The sequence below is a fragment of the Rissa tridactyla genome, chromosome W, assembly GCF_028500815.1.
Source record: "Rissa tridactyla isolate bRisTri1 chromosome W, bRisTri1.patW.cur.20221130, whole genome shotgun sequence".
Lineage (NCBI taxonomy): Eukaryota > Metazoa > Chordata > Aves > Charadriiformes > Laridae > Rissa > Rissa tridactyla.
Window position 1 is genome coordinate 1,070,307 of NC_071496.1, and position 20,412 is coordinate 1,090,718.

At 38.3% G+C, this 20,412-nt stretch overlaps 1 protein-coding gene across 3 annotated transcripts in view; it reads right to left on the reverse strand.

The window, feature by feature from the left end:
• LOC128901927 (WD repeat-containing protein 7) overlaps positions 1-20,412 on the reverse strand; it is a 124,446-nt gene that overhangs the window by 95,409 nt on the left and 8,625 nt on the right. For all 3 annotated transcript variants that reach the window (XM_054184071.1, XM_054184069.1, XM_054184072.1), the window contains exons 2-13: positions 15,817-15,988; positions 14,558-14,664; positions 11,845-11,923; positions 11,140-11,314; positions 9,190-9,266; positions 5,939-6,058; positions 5,596-5,741; positions 4,430-4,532; positions 3,270-3,411; positions 2,485-2,733; positions 976-1,196; positions 60-255 (exon numbers count right to left, since the gene is read on the reverse strand). In XM_054184071.1, the coding sequence (XP_054040046.1) occupies positions 60-255; positions 976-1,196; positions 2,485-2,733; positions 3,270-3,411; positions 4,430-4,532; positions 5,596-5,741; positions 5,939-6,058; positions 9,190-9,266; positions 11,140-11,314; positions 11,845-11,923; positions 14,558-14,664; positions 15,817-15,975 (1,774 nt within the window). In that variant the 5' untranslated portion in view covers positions 15,976-15,988. The remainder of the gene's footprint in view (positions 1-59; positions 256-975; positions 1,197-2,484; positions 2,734-3,269; positions 3,412-4,429; positions 4,533-5,595; positions 5,742-5,938; positions 6,059-9,189; positions 9,267-11,139; positions 11,315-11,844; positions 11,924-14,557; positions 14,665-15,816; positions 15,989-20,412) is intronic.

Below are 20,412 nucleotides of genomic sequence, written 5' to 3' on the forward strand. Positions count from 1 at the left end.
AACATACATATATATATTAAAAAAAATTGTTTAATCAACATCTTTGAACTTAACCTTACCGGTATCCATTTGCCAGACGTACACAGAGCCATCTGAACATCCTACCACCAGATAGTCATCGGAAGGCCTCCATTTTATGACTTGGATAGGGAAAAGGTGACGGGATGCCAGCATGATGCATTTTTTCTCCCGCAGGCTCAGAAGACCTACTGAGTGATCACTGGCAACAGAGCAAATGCAGTGCTGGACTCTTGCCTAATAAAAGAAAAAAAAAGAAAATAAATCTTAATCGTAATGCGGACAGTTTGCATCTCCTCTTCAGTGGACCAAGCACAGTGATCAACAACTATTTTATAACCAAAAACCAGGCACATAAGTCTATGGCTAAACTCACTGAGCTCACTAGAAACAGAATCTCACTCGCAGAAATTCTCTTGCATCCAATCTCTCGCACATCACAAAGAGCAAACAGGTATTAGAACCTGTTTTGTTGAGCCAAAAAGAGAAACCACGGTTTTCAAGTAAATCAACATCATTTTGTTCATTAAATTCTACCTACTCATCCAAGTTGCAAAATACGAAATTGCCTTTAAAACCTAGGGGCTACCTGCTGGGGAACGCTTGCCTATCACATTTGCAAACGCCTTCAGGGGAAAGACTGCTTCCACGCCATGGAAATCCTCTCCCACTGTCAGTGCTCTATACCAGAAAACATCAAGCATTATCCTTAGCTAGCTAGGTTTTCATATCCAGGTTTTCCACTACTTTTAATCCTTTACGTAGCTAAAACATGATGCTAACAAACCCAAGATTAATAGGAAAATTAAACTCTTTAAGTGTCTGCAAAAATTATACGTTGAGTCAGTAATAAATCTTCAGTATTTCACGCTACATTCACATTCCGAAGGATCTGAGGAGCCGTACCATTTATGAAAAATGCGAGACAGGTTATCAGACGTATTATGTAAAACTTACACTACAGTTTTCTGGTGGAACTAGAAGCTGTGTAATTTCTCCACCATGTACACAGAAGATATGTTTCATCTCTCCAGAAAATATATCCCATATGATGACTGAGAAATCCACACCACCTGAGATCAAATACCTTTGATCATAACGAGAAGAAACCTGATGAGGATACAGTAAACATGTAATTTTGTTTCGATGGCCTCGGAGAGTCCGGTGAGGTGGCCAACCTGAGAAATCGGATAAGAGAAGAAAGGGAAGGGGAAAAGAGGGAGAGAAACACAATTCAATAGAACAGTTAACAATCCAAAACACTGTTCTTGATTAAAAAAAAAAAAATAAGTAAATACAGACATACTGTAATTTTTGACAGAAGTTCTTATAGAATTAGTCCTCTCTTTTTTTAAATGTTCATGATTTTTTTTTACTGGACATGGACTGAATACTTCCTTTTGTCTTGCTGTACAAGCTCACTTTAAAGTAATTTAGCTGTCTTAAAACAGCTTGCTCCCGCAAAAAAAAAAAAAAAATCCAGAAAAAAAGTTAAAAAGGCCACAAAGATGTGAAAAAATAAATTCCCTTCCCCATCAAACATTAATTTATCCAAGGTTATAACCAAAAGGACCAGCACCAGGAAAACCACATAATCTCACTCCGCACTGGCCACAACAATGGCATTCCAGTCTGCGGTGTTATGCGTTTGGTGCTTGCGCAGAATAGGTTAATGACATAAAATTTAAATAGGAAAATAATTTTTGTGAAACACACAGCAAGAACGGTGAGCCTTCTGTTCACTGAGATCAAATACACTGGTTAAATCATTCTCATTCTAACCTTTTAACTATTGCAATAGATGCTTAGAAAAACTGTCTTTTTAGACAGCAAATTTGACAAAATGGGCCAAATAAATTCAATACCAGAATCAAGTATTCTGTGCAATATCTGCATGACATAGGTGAACTTCTTCCTCTTTGTGATTATGCTTTCTAGCAAGCACAGCAAGCCTTACGTAGAATACACACAGGCACTTCTGTATTTTTATGAGGATACAAATCATCAATGCTTATTTGTGGAATAATGTAGCAATTTTGAGGCAATCCAACTTCATGTTAAGAAAAAAAATAATTTTTTTATAAAGTAAATCAGTTATATAAAGGAAACAGTGCAACCAACAGCCTTGTATGTAACTGACAAGCTCATAGGTATATTTACAGAAAAATATTTATATGTGTCTCATTTATCAGCATTTGTAAGAATCAAATCCCAAATATTTGTTCTGAAACTATGATCACAAAAGCATTAAAATAACATTATCTAGAACCAAAATATACAACAGCAGGCCAAGGTATAACACTCAACTAACTACAGAATACAGAGAGGAGTTCTCTGTTACACGATATATACGTGTAAAATGATTTAATGCTCACTTTGCGAAACTATTTCTTCCTCAAGCATATCTCGGACACAACAGGCGCACGCTGTAATCCAGCCGTGCTTTTCCAAAGCTTATTTGCATACCTCTCCTGAGCATGTGCTCTCCCTGCAGCAGCTGAACTATAGCCGTTTGTGTTGCTGGCACAATAACGATGCTTCCATCCTCACGCCCACAAACCAGCCGCCCGTGTGCTGGGATATACACACTGGCCGTAACTTTAAGTGGTTCATTGATGTTTGGGATTAGGCTTAGCTGGTCTATAATCCCAGCAGGGCGAGGAGTAAGTTTATCAAAAGCTTCCTGGAGGGATATTGAAGTTGTTGTTTGTAGTCCTGTTCAAAAAGAAAAAAGGAAGGGGTGAGGCAGGAGGAGGATTTAAATAAAAAAAATTAAAAAAAAATTAAGAACAGAAATTAGGAATGCTTTTCTGAGAAGATCTCAAAATTTAAATATGCCATGGTACAACACTTTGAACAAAGTAAAAGGTACATACTGGAGACTAATTTACTGACCATGGAAAACATATGTGAGAACTGGAAGAGTACATGATTTAAACTACAAGTTACACAGGCTGAGGGCAATGACCATAGCTAATATTTGAAAAAAACAAACAAGAAAAACAACAAAAAATCCCCAAACAGTTAAATCTTAATACCTGAAAAATATTAATAGTAAATTAAGATTTTGATCATATATGAAAAAAATTAAGTTACTATAACTCTTACAGGAAGCTAACAAAAAAAGCCAACCCAGCTTCATGGATTTGTAGGAAAAGCAGCAGTGCTTTATACCCAGCCCCAAACCACTCTTTTTTTGTTATGAGATGCCCATTAAAAGACTTGGCAACAAGACTGTTAGTTAGGTATACCTTTTGCGCTATCCTGTTGTTCAAGAGTATCAGGCACACTCCAAATACACAGTCTCCCTGAAGAGTCTCCTTGGATTAACAGCTTATAGGAAAACTCCCTATGTCCATAGAAGAAGCGAGTAACTGGCGGACATATTAGTAGCTGTTAAAAAGATAAATTAACAACTTCAGAACGCATGCAAACCACGTAGTAACCTCAAAATTTCCTTTCCACACATAATCCACTGTGCCTTTTAAAAGCAGGACAAAAACTAGCTACTTTATGCTTTATCTTTCTTGCAGGAGAAAGAAGAAATATAACAATATGAATGAGAAGAAGTTGTGGTTTAGTTACAAAACAAGTCACAGGCTTAGGGGAGAGGAAAAAAAGTTATATAATTAGAACCAATCCAAATATATTTAGAATATTTTATATGTGTGTACGCGCATTCTAAAATTGTCAATATCCTAACTACAATGGTGAGCTGAAGATACGTTAACTCAGTAAGGAACATGGTCCGCAACAGAAGCAAAGAAGTTTTGATATTGGTTGACAACATAAAGAAAATAATAATCAAATATGTAAATGCTTCAGTGTCCAAATCTGGCAACAATTCAAATGGTTAAGATAAAAAAAGCATTCCTACAGTAGTCTTGTAATAAGAGCATTTGTAGATCAGACAGTTACTTATACCTAGTAGCATAGGTGTAAGTACTAGATATATCGTACAGCAGGCTTAGATACATTTATTTATAGCAGATGCAGTTCACAGTGCAATATGAAGTGAAATATAGCTCAAAGAGGACTTTGGCCTACAAAATTGGATTTTCTTTACTGTGCAAGGATTTAAGCTTTCAGACACTAAGAGCTGTTACTCAGTTATTGCCTAATCATCATGCACATCACAACTTAACTTCTAATTCTCCAGGCCCTGATGAATGATAAACCGTTGGTATATAGAACTGAAGATTCACTTGACCAGAGACTAACCTCTGCATTTATTTGAAAACCAACAAGAACCAAACCAAACTGCAGGCAATTTGCCTCTGTCTACTGTCTTCAGGAAAAGAAGAAATCCTAAAGGTCTACTTGAAAGAGGAAAAACTGGTCATGATGTACGCATGTTTCAACTCTCTAAAAAAAGAAATGCAGTCCATAAAAGAAACACCAAAGATTTTACCTGTTTATCTGCTCTGTCCAACGCACTGTACAGTAAAGGTGGAATTAAATTTTCTACTGCTTTCCCCACATCTCTGCGAAATGAATCACTAGCTGGTAGACAGCTGCGTTTAAGAACAAATAGAAAGGAAAGACAAAAATCGTTATATTAGTAGAGAGTGATTGCTACATCACTAGCTAACTAAATAATACTATGCAAAAACAACCCCCAAGCCTTTGAACATTACATTTTTCAATTGTTACACAGCATATAGCAGATCATTACTCTAATTTTAATGTACAGGGTATGCTTCGTCAATTAACAGCTGCTCCAAAGTGTGTCCAGCTCAGTTCCCCTACACACTTGGAACTGAAGGAAAAAAGAATGAAGGGAGCCTGGTTTCAGGGTGCTTTGGACTTCAACACATCTGGCCTCAGACTCAGGGCCAAACACAACAAACCCAAGGATTCCTCCAACAGATCACCAGAGAACTCTGCTCCCACCCTTACGCTCTGCTCACATCAGGGGCTAAGAAAGGAGTCCCCGCCCGATTTACGCGAGAATATTCAAGGATGTTCAAGATAAAACTATCTCTACCCAGAACAGAGAGATGTGTGCAGCTCATGAACACGTCAGAAGAAATGAGAAAAAAGTTTTTATTTTACTTTTGTCACTCTACATTTATTTAACCTCTTTGATACTTAATTTTAAATTAATTTTCACATTTACATGCACAAACTCAGCTGTTCATGTCTTCCCTTAACAGATTGAGAGAATACTCTGTTACAATAATACAGTCATCGTTTACGTTCTGCTCCATAGAGCAAAATCATATTTCTTCCTTATAGAGACCTGGTTAAGGAAATATTGAAATTTTATTTTATTTTAATTCATGACATTTGTTCAACAGCAAAACACACCTCTTCCCATCACACAGCTCCATTAGGAAGTGAAAAAGAGTTAGTGTAATATCAGAAAATAGTGAAGCAATCTTGGTTGTGGCAACCTGAATTACTGAGCATTGCTCCCACGTGATACATTTAGGTGATACACGCTTTAAAATATGCTCATGAAATACTAGTTTCTGCAACATCCATATGATTTTGTAACAAAATAAAAGCCAAAGATACTCAAGATTTCTTAAAAGTTGCTTGTGTTTTTATCTCAAAACTTTCACTGTTGACTACCTGGCTGGTAATTTATATATGAAACTTTGTCCATCTTCTGTCCATACAATCACTTTATCAGCCGATACAAAGTCGCCCCCAGTCCAGGTCTGATCGTTTTCACTAGGGACTGAACATAAGAGGGAATAATCTCCAGCATCGAACACCTGAAAAGAAACAGAAAAGTCCGTTGTCATTAACCAATTACAGATTAAGATGCCCAGACAGCAGCTAATTTCAGTTTCAATATAGCCACATGAAAAGGACTTAGAGCATCTTGATTTAAATGTCTTACTGGCAATTTAATAAAAATCAGCTTCTAGAGTAAAAGACAAGCAGGTGTTGTTCAGCTAGCTTGCCTTACCCTCCAGTACTTGGAACACACTACCAACAGCGACCGCTGGGTAAATGCACAGAAAGAAATGCTTTGACAGTTCTGGCAATAAATAGGTTTTGACTCCTCTTCAAATACCGGTGTTGTATCCTGAAAAAAACCAAACAAAGCCAACGTTAACTGCATTTTATTTAAAACTATAAATCTGAAATTAAATAGAGCCACATTACCTTTTTTGAAGATGTTATTACAGAAGGTATTTCTTGATGGTTTTAAATTTGCTCAAGTCATGAGGTTGTCAGTATTTCTGTAAATTTTAACTGAAATACCCACTTCTGTTTTATTTTGATATTCCTATGCGTATATTGTATCTTGAATACCAACTTTCCTGTGGTAAAGAGCCAAGCCTGCAGACTGTCACAAGTACAAGAGTAGCAAATGTGCAGAAAAGCAGAACTGAAGAAGTGATAGGTAAGAAATTGGCTGTAGAGACAGACAAAACTAACCCCAAGAGGAGGTTATCACTTTTCTTTAGACAGCATATGGATATAGCCATAATCAGGCACAAGTACTGACCAGCACACCAGCGGAGCTGAACTGCTGAACACACGAGCCCGTTCCCTTCCTCGTGTCCACTGGCATGATCACGTCTCAAAGGTTTCGGCTGGAGACTGCCCTTGGCCAGAGGGTTATCGTTCAGTCAGTGCTGACCATGTTCTTCTGAGATTCAACTTAGTACTGTCAAATAGCACGGGATCTTGACCATTCGGCCAAACACCCTCTGCTGAGTCTGAATCTCAGACTGGTCTATCACATCAGTGCTGTACTTTGATTAATGTGGGCCCCACCTCGAAGCAAAACCTTCTCTTCTGGTTGTACTGAGGGTGGTCACTGCTACCCTGTCCAGATCCAGAACACACAGCTCCCAAGCTAATCCTCGCTTTGACTGACCATCCATCTTCACTCTGACTTGGGATACCTTCGAGAAAGGAGGGACAGCCATGCCATTCATCATCTGAGAAGTTTGGCTTACAGTTATAAAAACCTGGAGAAGGCTGCAGATACCCTGCTGTGGGTATAAACATGAGACTCACAGAAAGATGTGGCTGCAATGCCACTCACTTGAACTGATTTCACAGGGCTCTTCACTTTCATAAAAACACACCTTATTTATCGAGACAGGGCAGAGAAAAATCAGGATAGCCACACAATTAAGGCAGAAGCGGGGGCTCAGATGTCCTAGATCACAACTCCTTTCTCTGTTACAGATCTCTGTGCAAAACAGTATTTTACTGAAATATTATTTCCTCATCTTCAAGATGGGCAGTTAGCATTCTGTCCTACACAGAAACCATCGAGTGCTCAGACAGTGCGACAGCAACCAGCATCTGAAACTGAGAGTCCCTACACAGAATCACATACAGATGGAAATCAGAAGATACCCAGCTGATTTTTCTTCTTGTTCAAATTGAACTTAGGGACATGACAGAGACCACGTGATGGAAACGTGACTATGCTATTTCATAAGATGCCAGATGGCCAACTTTAAAGGAAAAGCCAAACACTTGTAGCGGTTCTCATTCTATTATTTCTCATAAGAAGATCTGCAAGAGCACGTGCTATCCTCTTTTGTCACTTAAGTCTAACAAATTCCCCAGCTGCACAGATTAGCGGTGTCTATTTAGTACCATCACTGTCAATGAATTAGTGCATCCAGACAGTCAGTGAAACTAAGCAGATTCAGCTCACATTTCATTCTCTCAAGGTTTCCCATATCCCAAACAGACTAGACTGTGATAAGCTCCCGTTTAGTTATGTCTTTGTGTTCCTTACTTTCGTAACAGCCAATACTCCTCACTGCTCCCAGTGCCTTAAGCATAACTGTTAAACGTGATGTTAGCTAAAACACCACTCCCTGCATGACAAGGGCTTTCCAGAAAATGCTTTCAGAGCAAACATGCTCTCATCAAATTGGAAACTATGAAATAAAAAAAAGTGAATACCACCTCTGTCCACTAATAGGGTCAAAAGCTAGGAATCCATTATATTGGTCTTCCAAGCTACTGCAAACTGTGTTGCCTTTGCATTATAAATATTGTGGAAATAAACAAGTTCATAAAAATAGTTCATTTATATATCATAAGGTAGTTTTTCCACAGTTGCTAAACATCTATAGTAAGGTATATCTTTTACAAGATGTTTCTGTGAATAGGTAATTTGCCAGAAGTCTATGAGACGTGTAGCAAACCTCCTTTAAGGCTTTTATTCATTAGTACACAGGAAGGCAGGAACTGCCAAATAACAGAGAGCTGTAGATAATCCCTAGTGATGAATATTCCTAAAACTATTCCCTGCTCAGCAAACCCTTCAGGCATCCCCACATCACACTTCTTATCTTTCTCAAATAAAATACTACATTTATTATTAAATGTAATACTAAACATTTAATACTAAATTTAATAATATTAGTAATACAGTATGATATAATAAAACTATAATGAAAAATGTTAAAAAACTACATACAGATATCTTTAGGAGCATAAGAAATGCAGCTGGAGAACTTAATCTTAAAAAAAAAAAAATGAAGTATTGTGATAAAGTAATTTCTGTAATTCCACCATTGTATTAAAAGACACACAATTCCTACGCAGTACAGGGCAAGCTTTAACTCTGAATTATTTCTTCAACCTGTACTATACAGAGTAAACACATAATTGTTAGCATCATCTCTTTCAACTAATGAGTACTTGTACTGCAAGCTCTTGCATATAAAAGTTTTGCCTGCACTGAATAAAGTTACGGATGCAGTGCAGCATCCACATCAGTTTGGAAGGTTAAACATTACTGTAGCAGTCTTTGTTACTAAATTCCCTTTGGAACTCAGAACTCCTGTGAAATGTAGTACAAGACGACCTAACTAAAGAAAAGGACTATTAAAGAGGGAAAAATTAAAAGAAAAATGTTTGTATATTATCAAGAATATTTATTAGCATTAGTCATTATGTGGTACAAATAAAAAAAATAGACTTGTAGATATTGGGAGATTATCCTACTCTTAATTTTGAAATAAGTTCTCCGAGTCAAACATGAGAAAGATAAGGAGTTCTGCTGGTAACTTGAAGAATCAGTGAAGAAAAATCAAGGAAGCTGATTTTCAAATGGCAAAGAGGGAAAAAAAAAGGTAATATCATTAGGTAGCTGAGAGAACAGGAAACAGCATTAATAAAAGTTCTCCCTTCATCACAACAGGAAATATCATTAATTCAGAAGCCTTTGTTTACCTGCATGCGACTAACTTCAGAGGTTATTATCCATACTTTCAGGATGCCAGTCACCGAAACTGCTACAACAGTATCCTCTGGGGAAAAACAAACATTAGGCTGATAAGTACAAGGACATCTTCATTTTGTTGCACACTTGTACATATCCGAGTACAAAAATGTATTTAGAGTACCTCAACATTAAAGTTTATCAAAACACTCCTGAAGTGTTTGCTTCAAAATCGAATGCTTACTTGCAAAGTGGAATTCCAGAAGCACATACGCACATACACAGATTCCATGGGTTTGTGTTCAGTCTCATTCTCCTCTCTCTTAATTAATACTACGGCTCAAATTAAATGGGGGGAAGGGAAGCCACGGTTGTTTCTAGTATTGGTATCGGGCACTGCGGGCTGTCCCATCGCACTCCCTAAAGGCAAGGGGATTTCTCGCCCATGCCGAGCTGTGTGCCTGCTGCAGCCTATAAGGACATGGAGGTTTCATGGGAAGCACGCTCTAGCCGTGCACCTGCCCAAGCATCTCTTGGCTGCAGTTTCCCAAAGGCCACCTCTGCAAAACTACTCCATTAGAGTCATTACCTTCACAAAAACCAAAGTATATCAAGTGCTAGTCGAACTTTCTAGACATTCCTGTTTCTACCAGAGAAGTCTGGTGTAAGATCAAAATCCAAGGGGACCAAAATCCTTCTAGATTACAACATAAAAACAATTATGAAAGAAAGAAATAAAATTAAACGCAATATCAAGAAACAGTACCAGAGTTCACTTACAATTGTTCCAGCAACTTAAGATGTTGTGGGGATAGCAATTGAGCTTTCCCACTCCAGGACTGTGGGGGCACTCAGTTTACAACTGCTGTCAGCCTTAACTCAAGACAAAAGTCTCTTCTTTTGTCAGGATCTTCTTCCTTAGCATTCCCCAAACCTCTTAGGAATTACAGTCTCCACAAGAGGAAAACCTGAATGAGACACCTCTCCTCCTCAGCTGCCAGAATTTGAAGCCTCACAAATTAACACAAACTAGCAGAGCAACGCCGATCTGTGGACAGGTATCACCTCAAACCATGCCAACTAATCCACCTCCAAACAGGAGCCCACTCACACATCTCCCCCTAAACTGTCATCACCTTTAGAAGTTCCTCCCTCTACACTCTTCGGGTTTTTTAACCCTATTGTGTACTTCTATCAGCACATTCCTTAAACACATTTCCTACAATAATAGCTTTGAAAATGTTATGACAGCCCTTTTTGTAAAGCTACTAATCACAAGAAATACTCATGGTACGTATGTATCTTGTCAAAAACTACAACATACAGCTTGCCAAGCGATCACGGTGTATACTACGCATCCCGTTGGTAATGCAGATGACAGCCTTAGCATTTACACTGCCTGCACCCCTTCCTCCCATCTTGTGCCAGATTCCAGGCTCTTGCTCTCAGAGTGCTCTCCAGAACTCTTTCTCAATTCTCAAAGAGAAAATAAGTTATCACCCTAGCGGAATGTGCTTTTATTCAAAATAAAACCACAATCACTCGTCCTGTAGGAAGGTTCCTTGTGCTTCAGGTTTCAGCACGTGGACACACTGAAGATGACAGAACCAAATTCTTTTACTAGGTGAGCCTGGATCCTGCCAAGCGCACACACAGAGCCATTTGGCTAGATTTTATGTTCTGTTCAGGAGACAGCAGCTACATTTTAGTCAGAGCCAGAACTCCCATTTAATAGAACAGCAACAGAGACAATACTGCATAGATATTAACCTTGCCTCTTTTTCCAGGTACTAGAAACAACTATATATGCTTTGCTTTTCAGAAGGGTTAGTGCTTGCTGGGTGTTGCCCAAGATCACAAGAAGCAACATTCTAGTTCCTCCCCAGGTTCTTGAAAAAGTTGAAAATACTGTTTCTCTTACAGGGAGGCAAAGCCATAACAACAACAACAACGAGAATTACCTTGTGTTCTATTGGATCGAATGATAGTCATGGAGCTGATCCAGTCAGGAGATATCTTTGATAATAAAGAATAAAGAACTTCAAGGCTGGTAGCATCCACAACAAGAATTTCTGGATAGTGTCCATGGCATAATAATCTCCCTTCACGCTGAGTCCCAACTGTAAACTGATAGAACTAAACGGATATTAACAAAATAAAGAAGGTTATACTCTGTGTGAGACATTAATTACTTCATTTTTCAACAAAACCGTAATTTCATAAGTATAGCCCTACGCCTTGCGTTTAAAAATCTCTACTCTGCACTGCTGAGGAGAGCTTTTTGCAGAGGTCCCCCCTGTCCTGTTACCTTCCCGAGGCAACCCTTACCCTGCACACCCAGCTCCTACAGCTGACAGAGCCTGCCTCAGCCTTCCCTGCCAAGATCATCCTCACGCTCCCACCTCCCCGGCAGGACTCCTCCAAAAACGTTCTCCTTTCCTCCTTTCTTTCCAGCCTCATTATTTTTTTTTTTCCCAATGCCGAAGCACAGCACATATTTCCAGCTCTAGGGCATTTGATGACACCGCATTAACTACGAGATATTTCAGTATGCGTATAGTGTCATTATTAAACTTAAAAAGAAACAAATCAGCCTTGCTTTGATAACCGATCTGTAGTTATCTGCAATACGAACAGGAGCTCTGAAGCATACACAAAGTACTAACCTGTATACCAGTATGTGTGCAGGCTAGTTTAGTAAACTCTATGCATCTCCCATCATTCACGTCCCACAGGCACATCTCCCTAAAATATAAAAGGCAGATTAAAACTACATGAAAAATATTTCAATCTTCCAAAGGCTTAAAAATCATTTACATTGGCAGAAACAACAATTTGAACCATTTGTTAGTGACTATATGAATTGTATTTAGACAAAGGAAACTCAAAATCAACTTGAATTTCTCGTCCTTCTGTCTGAATCTACACCACCTCTTCCCTACAAAGATAAGGGGAAAGAAGTGAAATGCCAAGGTTCATCATAAACAATCAATATTAAGTAAATGTAAGTATATAACAGAATTTCTCACTTCTCTCACAAATGTTTCAAGTCATTATATACTACTGCTGCACGCCCTAAGTCGCCCAAAGACTAGCTTGCCTTCTCCATGTTTGCGAGAAAGAAAACAGCATTACAGCAGACAGAACCGCATCAGACAGCGGGGAACCCTGCGGGTTTTTCTGAGGCTGTTGAGAGGCAGAAGCATCACCTGGGACTTGTCAGCACTTCTAAGACCAAACTGAAAGCGCTCAACAAGTTACAAATAGTACCAGTAGTGATATTTTTCTGATTTGCCTTATGAGCAGAGATTACAGCTACCTCTATGACTCCATTCCCATTAGCAGCCATTCCCTCTATTTACAGTACATAAAAAAATTACTTTTAAAATTTTATATTAAAATTTCACCTGAACAGAATCTGTCAGCTGCTTCCCACCTTTTTTCACCTCTCTACATCAGATATATAATTTCACAATGAAAAGATACTGTGGTTCTAACGCCAAAGGAAAAGATTACTTAGTACTGAAATCAGTACAAGGTGAAGATTCTAAATTCTGACACATTCTACTCTCAACTTCCATATTAAAAGGTTATTCAGTCATATAGTTCCCTGTCTTTTTCAGATAAAAAAAACTTCTTTGTTTTACTTGGATACTGCCTTTATATAGGCAGAGGTTAAGGAATTTCTTCCTCAACGAGAGTTGGTCAAATCGGCCTCAGCCTGGAGGTCCACCTTTTGGTAAACAGCCTTTTAAAAACAAAGCAAATAACCAAACAAAACAAAAAACCCACCCCAACTCAGAAACTTCTTTTTTCTTTTATAAGCTTGTTTTGCATACCAGAAAAATCTGTCATTCAATAGTAAGTTCTGTAGATGAATGAAAAAGCAACCCTCAAGAACAGTCTGATGCTCCAGGAAGAAATACCTTTGCAAATACTTTCAGGTCAAATATTTTGCCTAACGAGAGACAACTGAGTTGGAAAAGCTAACTTTGAAAAGGCAAAGTGGAAAGTCATACTGTAAAAACAAATTACACGTGCATACCACATCAAATCTCAGAATGTTCAGTCTCCATTAGTTTAAGGGGGAATATCATAATGTGTAATTACAACTTCTTTCCAAAGTTACTTTTATTCCAGAATAACAGTCTCCACAGAGAGAGAGAGTCCATTTTAAACCCATCCACACCTCAGCACGCAGAGAGATGGTAGAAATCAGCAGTATTATGAGCTGGCTTGCTCAAGGCGACCCAACTTGTTCAGTGCAAGTCCGTGGAGGAAGACCCCTCATTGATAACTACAGTGCTGGTATCTCTGCTTAGAAACTCAAAAGCTATCCTAGACTCTTGCTAACAACAGTAGTTTCTCCAACTCCGTGAACCAAAACTAGGCTCGTGTTTTGGGGAAAAAAAGCTCCTGCCTTCCAGAATGACTCTAGGAGAAGAACAAGACCATAGCACATTTCCTAGAAACTGCTTGGTGGTAACAAGAACATTTGTTATGAACGACAAAACTAGCTGGCCCCAAAGTTTTGACCTATAATGTATCAAATTCTGTATCTTTTCAATAAATTGGCCCAAAATCTAGGCTAAAATGTGAGTGTACAAAGCATATTTTATTTAAAAGTTACAGAGTATGACTTTTTCCTTTAAATTACCTGACTGCAATCCCCATTAATGTCAATTTCATGAGAAATCCTTCCATCTCCCAAACAGTTACTCTGATTAGTAATTAAAACCTCTTAAAAAATAAAATGGATTTGCTGATGTATCTTTTCTTCAGGACAAAAAAAAAATAAAATCAAACACTGCAACAGAAATAAAGTGTGTGACAGGTTTCCAAGTTTTAAAACATGTATTAGGCATTGTTTCCTGCCAAAAAGCTACATTACAACTCAAGCTTGCTTCCAGTCAAGAAACAGATAAGCAGAGAAAAAGGAGCAAAATATGGATCCACTGTCAACTGAAGTGAGAAACTCGCGCAAGCGAAAAGATGACAGAAAGCACAGAAGTGCCTTGACTGAAGGAGACAATGTCACACATCTCATTGCCCATCCAAACATAAATCACATATTTATGCTCCACATACTGCTTTACACACAACCGTGCGGCGCCCTGCCGCTGACTCCGAAGGTCCAACGAGCATCAGAGGAAGCCCTGCAGGGCCTCAGGCACCTCCCCGATGCTCCTGGCGGGCCATGGATCCAAAATTCACACCGCACTCGGTATCTACAGTGGAGAAGCCCCATCATTTGGAATATTTATAGACATTAGATTAGGTAAAAAAAATACCGGGTGCGTAAACAACCTGATCTCTCCTCCACCCTCAATTTCCATTATTTAACAGAACTGCATATTAATAAATCCTCAGGAAACTCACCCGCTTTCTGATGCACTCACTATATACTGCTTTTCACTGGAAGCAGAGGCCTTTGATAAACAAGTAATTGAGGCTGTATGACCAAACAACAGAGCTCTGGGATTAATCTAGAATCAGGGAAATAAAACGTGAAGTAAAAAATAACATAGGCACTATTAGTTAACCAGAACATACATATTCCAGATTTCCATTTTATGTATTATATCAATATATATGTGTTAATATATATACAGACACATACACATTTAATTAGCATAGCAGCAGATACATAATCTTGAGTTTGCACAGGATGCTGCTATAGTACATGGGGGGAAAAAAAAAGGGCTTCTACCTCACACTGTAATGCAAATTTGTGAAAAAATGCATTTTGCACCAAACTCATGCTATCAATAATTTTAAATCATGGGCTGAATTTGGCCCAACTTGAACAAAAAAAAAAATTGTTTAATACTGCAACAATATTTCACCCCCAAATCAAGTACAGTTCACAACCTGATATATTCATAAATAAGTATATATAAAGCCCATGCTTAGATTAAAGAAAAAGAGAGCGAACTGCCCTCTATTTATCCTTTCTAGGAAAAGCTAGTCACTTTTTCCTCTTTGCTGTTAAATATATCAGACATGAAAAAAATTTATGGGGGTAACTCACAGACAGCGAGATTTTTAGGTATTCAGTATAAACTCTTCCTGAAGCATGCTGCGATTTTTGCAAGAAATGATTGTTTTGCTATTCCATTCCAAGGTTTTAAAGCCCTTTGTACCACGGCAAACTACAAGACTATATTCAAAATAGGGCAGCCACTGGCATACAACAATTAATGATCAACCTTCATCTCTGCTACTAGTTTTTTTTCTTTTCCTATTCAATTTTCATGGAAAAAAAACAGTTGAGTAAAATAATAACCTTAAAAAGTTCTCTAAGTACAGTCCTCTGATCACTGGAATCTGTTGTCGCAAAACAATATCAAGCAGATAAACCTGAAAGTACCAACTAGTTTAGAGCAGCTCCAGAAAAGAGGAAGTAATTACTTCAAAAAATTACTGCAGAAGCAGCAACAAAGTTCGAAAGCAAAACCATCTTTCTCTAAGTGGCTGTCCAGGCCTCATGAGAGGGAGGAAGAAAGGACAAGTGAACAAGGCGTAGGAAGAACTGAAGACCAGAGTGGATACTATATTGAAGAATAAAATCACACTGGCAGCTACAATACGCACTTTAAACACAAAGAAAATTAAGATCATACAGACTTTAGTCTTACCTCCAAATCCAAAGAAAGGTCCCAGAGACATATCTGTCCATCGTGACATCCCGTGACGATCATCGAGGCATCCTCCATGAGCAGCAGGGTGGATATGCAGTGCGTGGGGGCTTTCCGGCCCCACAGGACGATGGGCAGAACAAGGCTGTTGCCTGCCATTTTGCTTTCACGCCTGTCAATTTAATCAAGATAATAAATATTACGTCTCAGCACATATGCCATTCCTGCACTTAGCACGTTCTCATCCTCACAAAAACTTAAAATACTAATTTGAAGTGACTTCGTATACATTTTATGCAAAAACCCCATAGTCCCTATATATGCCATTCTTCAAATAAAATACAGCGTACAATCATCTCTCATCAGGGAATGTGTTATTTTCATATATGGATTAAATAACATTCTTTAACAGTCACTTGAAAAACACAGCGAACTGTGGTAGTATTACAATGTCACAATTTTGATTTCTTATACGTTTTGCAAAAGACACTTTTCAAAGTGGTCTTTCCCTACACGTATAGATACTTTTACCAAGTAGCATTTCCCTATGCACACAGGTACTTTTGCCGAAATCATTCCTTTCACAATAATTTTGCAGTAACAAATGCTTTATGTCCCAGGGCTGTGGCAGCTATTACATGCCCGATAGTAGAGTTCATCCCCATTTGCAAGTGCAACAACCTTCAGTCAAAAATAGGCTCTGGAGTTTTCTACAGATGACTATGCACTTTTCAAAAATACTGTTCTGTTAGAACAGTGTTACTTTGACACAGCTTTTTCAAATGGATATTCATGTTGGAATATGGAGTATCCTGCATTAGGTGAAATTAGACATAGAAATCATTTTCAAGGTTAACGATGTTCCTTAATTCATACTCTTACTCTCATAGTTCATTCTCACACACACAGCTAAAGAGGCTAACTAAACAAACAAAAGCAAATTAGAAACAGCCTAATTAAAAAATACATGTTAGTTTTGGACCTTTCAGCTTCTGCTTTCTAAGCCTGTGTGCTAAATGTTTTCAAAGCAACACCTCTCTAATGTTGGTGGCTCAAGATTTACTTCTACAGCAGGCAGAGCCACCTGCAAGCAAGAGCTGCTTATGTGGGATGATGGAAAAGGAATTGGAATATGCAACATCTAAAGATGTGGTTCGAGGGGAAAAAAAAAAATCCTTACTAGCATTATCAATACTATTTAGAACTAAAGAAAACTGGGAAAGGAATAAATACAGCAATCACCATGATTTGCCACATGAACTAGATTCTGGCCACTGTCCAACAAGAAATAGATGCAACATTATCTTTATAGCAACGTTTAGTATCTTATAAATATTGACACAAATAACATGGCAAAATTTTTATCTGTCACAAAGCCAAAGTTTTCTTGTGAACTGGGAAATAAAGAACAAACAAACGTGTTTCCATCTTAACTTCAGAGAGAAAGAAAACAGCATAGAAACTGACGCTGTCGGAATAAAAAACAGTTAGGGGGATTAGCACAAGATTTAAACACCAAAACACACCACTGTGTGTGTTAGCAACATTCTGAGTTTGCCAACCACTTAAGCGTTTTTACAATGTAGGATCCTTGAATCTGAGTTTGCTTACACTGAGCTTGGCGATGTATTGTCTGTTCTCTCAGAAAGTTGTTTCTTGGAGCATCCTGTAATTAACGACTGGGCAAAATGTTTGTGCTAAGTAAATAAAAGAAATCCTCCTTATGTACGATCTTGTAGAAGTTTCTGTTCTGAACTTACCACGGCTCAAACCAGAGCAGAATTTCTGATTTAGAGGAGTATAAACACACCAGACATAGGCAGGATTCACTCACAAAATATTAAAAAAAATAAAATGCATATTTTCCTGTCTTTCTATAGATATATACATATTCTTCTAGCTTGAGTGATCCAGCAATGTTTGCATCTGTTCACAGATATGTAAACCTATTTTACAGCATTTCAAAAGGGGGAAAAAAATTATTAATTATGACAAAATAAATAAATAAATAAAGGTCAGGCTGAATCTAAGCCAGGCTCGCTACAACTGCCCTTCCCCGCTGCTATAAGCACAGTCCCCCCTGTGTCCCCGCCAGACCTCAGCAGTGGTTGTAAGGAACTAACTGGGAGAGGAGCAGCCTCCTGCTGAGCCACTGCCCAGCCACTGACAAACCCCGCACAAACCAGTCCCCCTGCCCTTCTTCTCCAAGGGAGCCCAAGCAACAGCTTCACACTGCCGTGGGAATTCCACTCAATAATCTGCAGCTCCACTGAAAACCATCGCGCAAGCCTTAGCATCTCCCCTTCGATACAAACTCAGAGTCGATATAAGCAGAGGCAACTCCTGAAATCTTGCTTGCACCAGCCACAAACTTCACCTTTTGATCTTATATGACCCAGTGGGGACTCCCACACCGAAACAAGTGCTTTCTGCATCCCAAATACTGATGTCTATTTCAAAACACTGTTCTTTACTATACTTCCAACCTACATGGCTCTATGGAGTTCAACATCAATTAACGTCATCTCTCATCTACATAAAGATTACAATGCAATTTCTTCAAGAAGAATTATTTTGATTTTGATAAATGCTGCTTATACTCCTAGAGCAAACAACCTCAGCAGCCAGTGCAATCGAACATGATAATGTACATGGAAAAATGGGGGAAGGGAAGCCAGCGAGAACAGACTAATGTATAGCTAAGCATTACAGGCTGTCAAACAGCTTCCAGGGCCAGCTGGACCTACCAAGCCTCAAACTGCTAAAAAGTAAGAGATGCATTATTTTTTTTTTCTACAAAATCCATACCAGTAAAACAGTAATATCACTTATATGAAGTGCCATTTTATGCCAACTCATTTCTTGCATCCAACTGGACTATCTTTATTAACAACTATTTATTTTATTAAGTGTTATTATTTAATGAACAAGTACAAATAAAGACCAACAATCCAACATTTAATCTACTGCACCGTACTACAAGCTACCATGGAATCAGTAGTTGTAAAACATGCCTGTAAATGTAGCGTTAATTGTTATGCAATGGTAGATCAATTGTTCTGTCTGGGTGATCACAATACAGAACTGTAAAATTAGAAAAATTTAAAGAATACAGTGACCTTACTAAAGAGTTATGACTCTAAGAGTATTTGATTTATAGTGAAATAGTAATAAAAAATATAATGAAAACCATAAATAAAGTGTCTAGATGTAAAACAACAACAACAAAAAAAAAATCAACAAAACAAGCCAAAATACCCGTTTCACTCTTTCACCACCCACTTTTTGTAGTGAAATAAAATGAAAGAGACACTGGGAAAGGTGGAGAGAGATGGAAATTTCTTTCCTTTATATATATTAAAGCACCTGAATAACAATCGAGGTACAATGCTCTTTACCAATTGTTCTTCCCTTGCCACCTGCAAAGTGCTCCCTTCAGCGGCTCCCCTGCTATGGGCTGGAAACGCAAAGCTGCCCAAGCCAAGCCTGAGAGATGCCCCATCTGCAGCCCCGCCAGGTACCGCACCCAGCGCTCCTCTGCCCCTGACCGGGGGACACGCTGGTGGCGGCGAGCTCAAAAGGACCTGTTTCACCACACTTCCTCCAAGAGGCTATTTTCATGACTGTAAATGCTATTTGATCGTCAGTGCAATGTAGGAACTAAGTTTTAATGGCTAATAAAGCAATCCAGCAATGATTTCAGAGCTGAAAAATCTGATAAGCAACCTAAAAATCTCCTCTCGCTCCTTTCATTTCATATTGTTCACAGTGCAGGGACCAGGTCACAGTATTTACGTGGCACCCGATTGTTTCGGTGATGCAAATGGCTGCAATTTTGAATAAATATTCAAAAATTGTTCCTTGAAGTTTTACAGTCAGCTTAATGCTCTTCCACACAAACTACTTACAAAACTTTAAAATCAACAGCACTGTAAACATATACTTAAACTGAATTTTCAACATGAATGCAAAGTATATTACAATGTACAAAAGTACCAGCACATACAAGTAACCTAATGTATTTTATATTTCCATGCAGAAAAATATGAAAGAAAGCACTGAAAACATTAACAGCAAAATACTTTCTAACAGCCTACAGATATTCACATTTCAAAACTTTCAAAACAGAATTCTTAGAATATTTCATGCCAACCCCTGGGAGAGAGAGCAAAAAGAAAAACTACCTCTTTCCTTCTAGTTTTTTATTATGGTACCGCAATGCCTTCATTAAAAACTTCATTTTCAGAAAGCACCACAAGCTCATTTTAACAGCTGAAGAATTCAGTCTACAAAGAACAACCCTTCTCTATCATTGGCGAACACCGAGTACATCCCCTGCAAAAACCAAAACTCACTTATTGTCTGTAAACAATCAATACTTTTTTTTACATCAATGATGACAAACTACAGCAGCAAATAAACACTGTACCATTGACAAATAGTCAAAAAGCATGCAGTGAATCATTACAAATGAAGTCCCACACTTTAGTTATTTATACCTCTCTAGAATAAACTATTTTTGCAGAAAAGGGAACTGGAACTTTGAACTGGGAAATGGAGATGTCAAACTGAGTAGAGTTCTTCCTGATTAATACC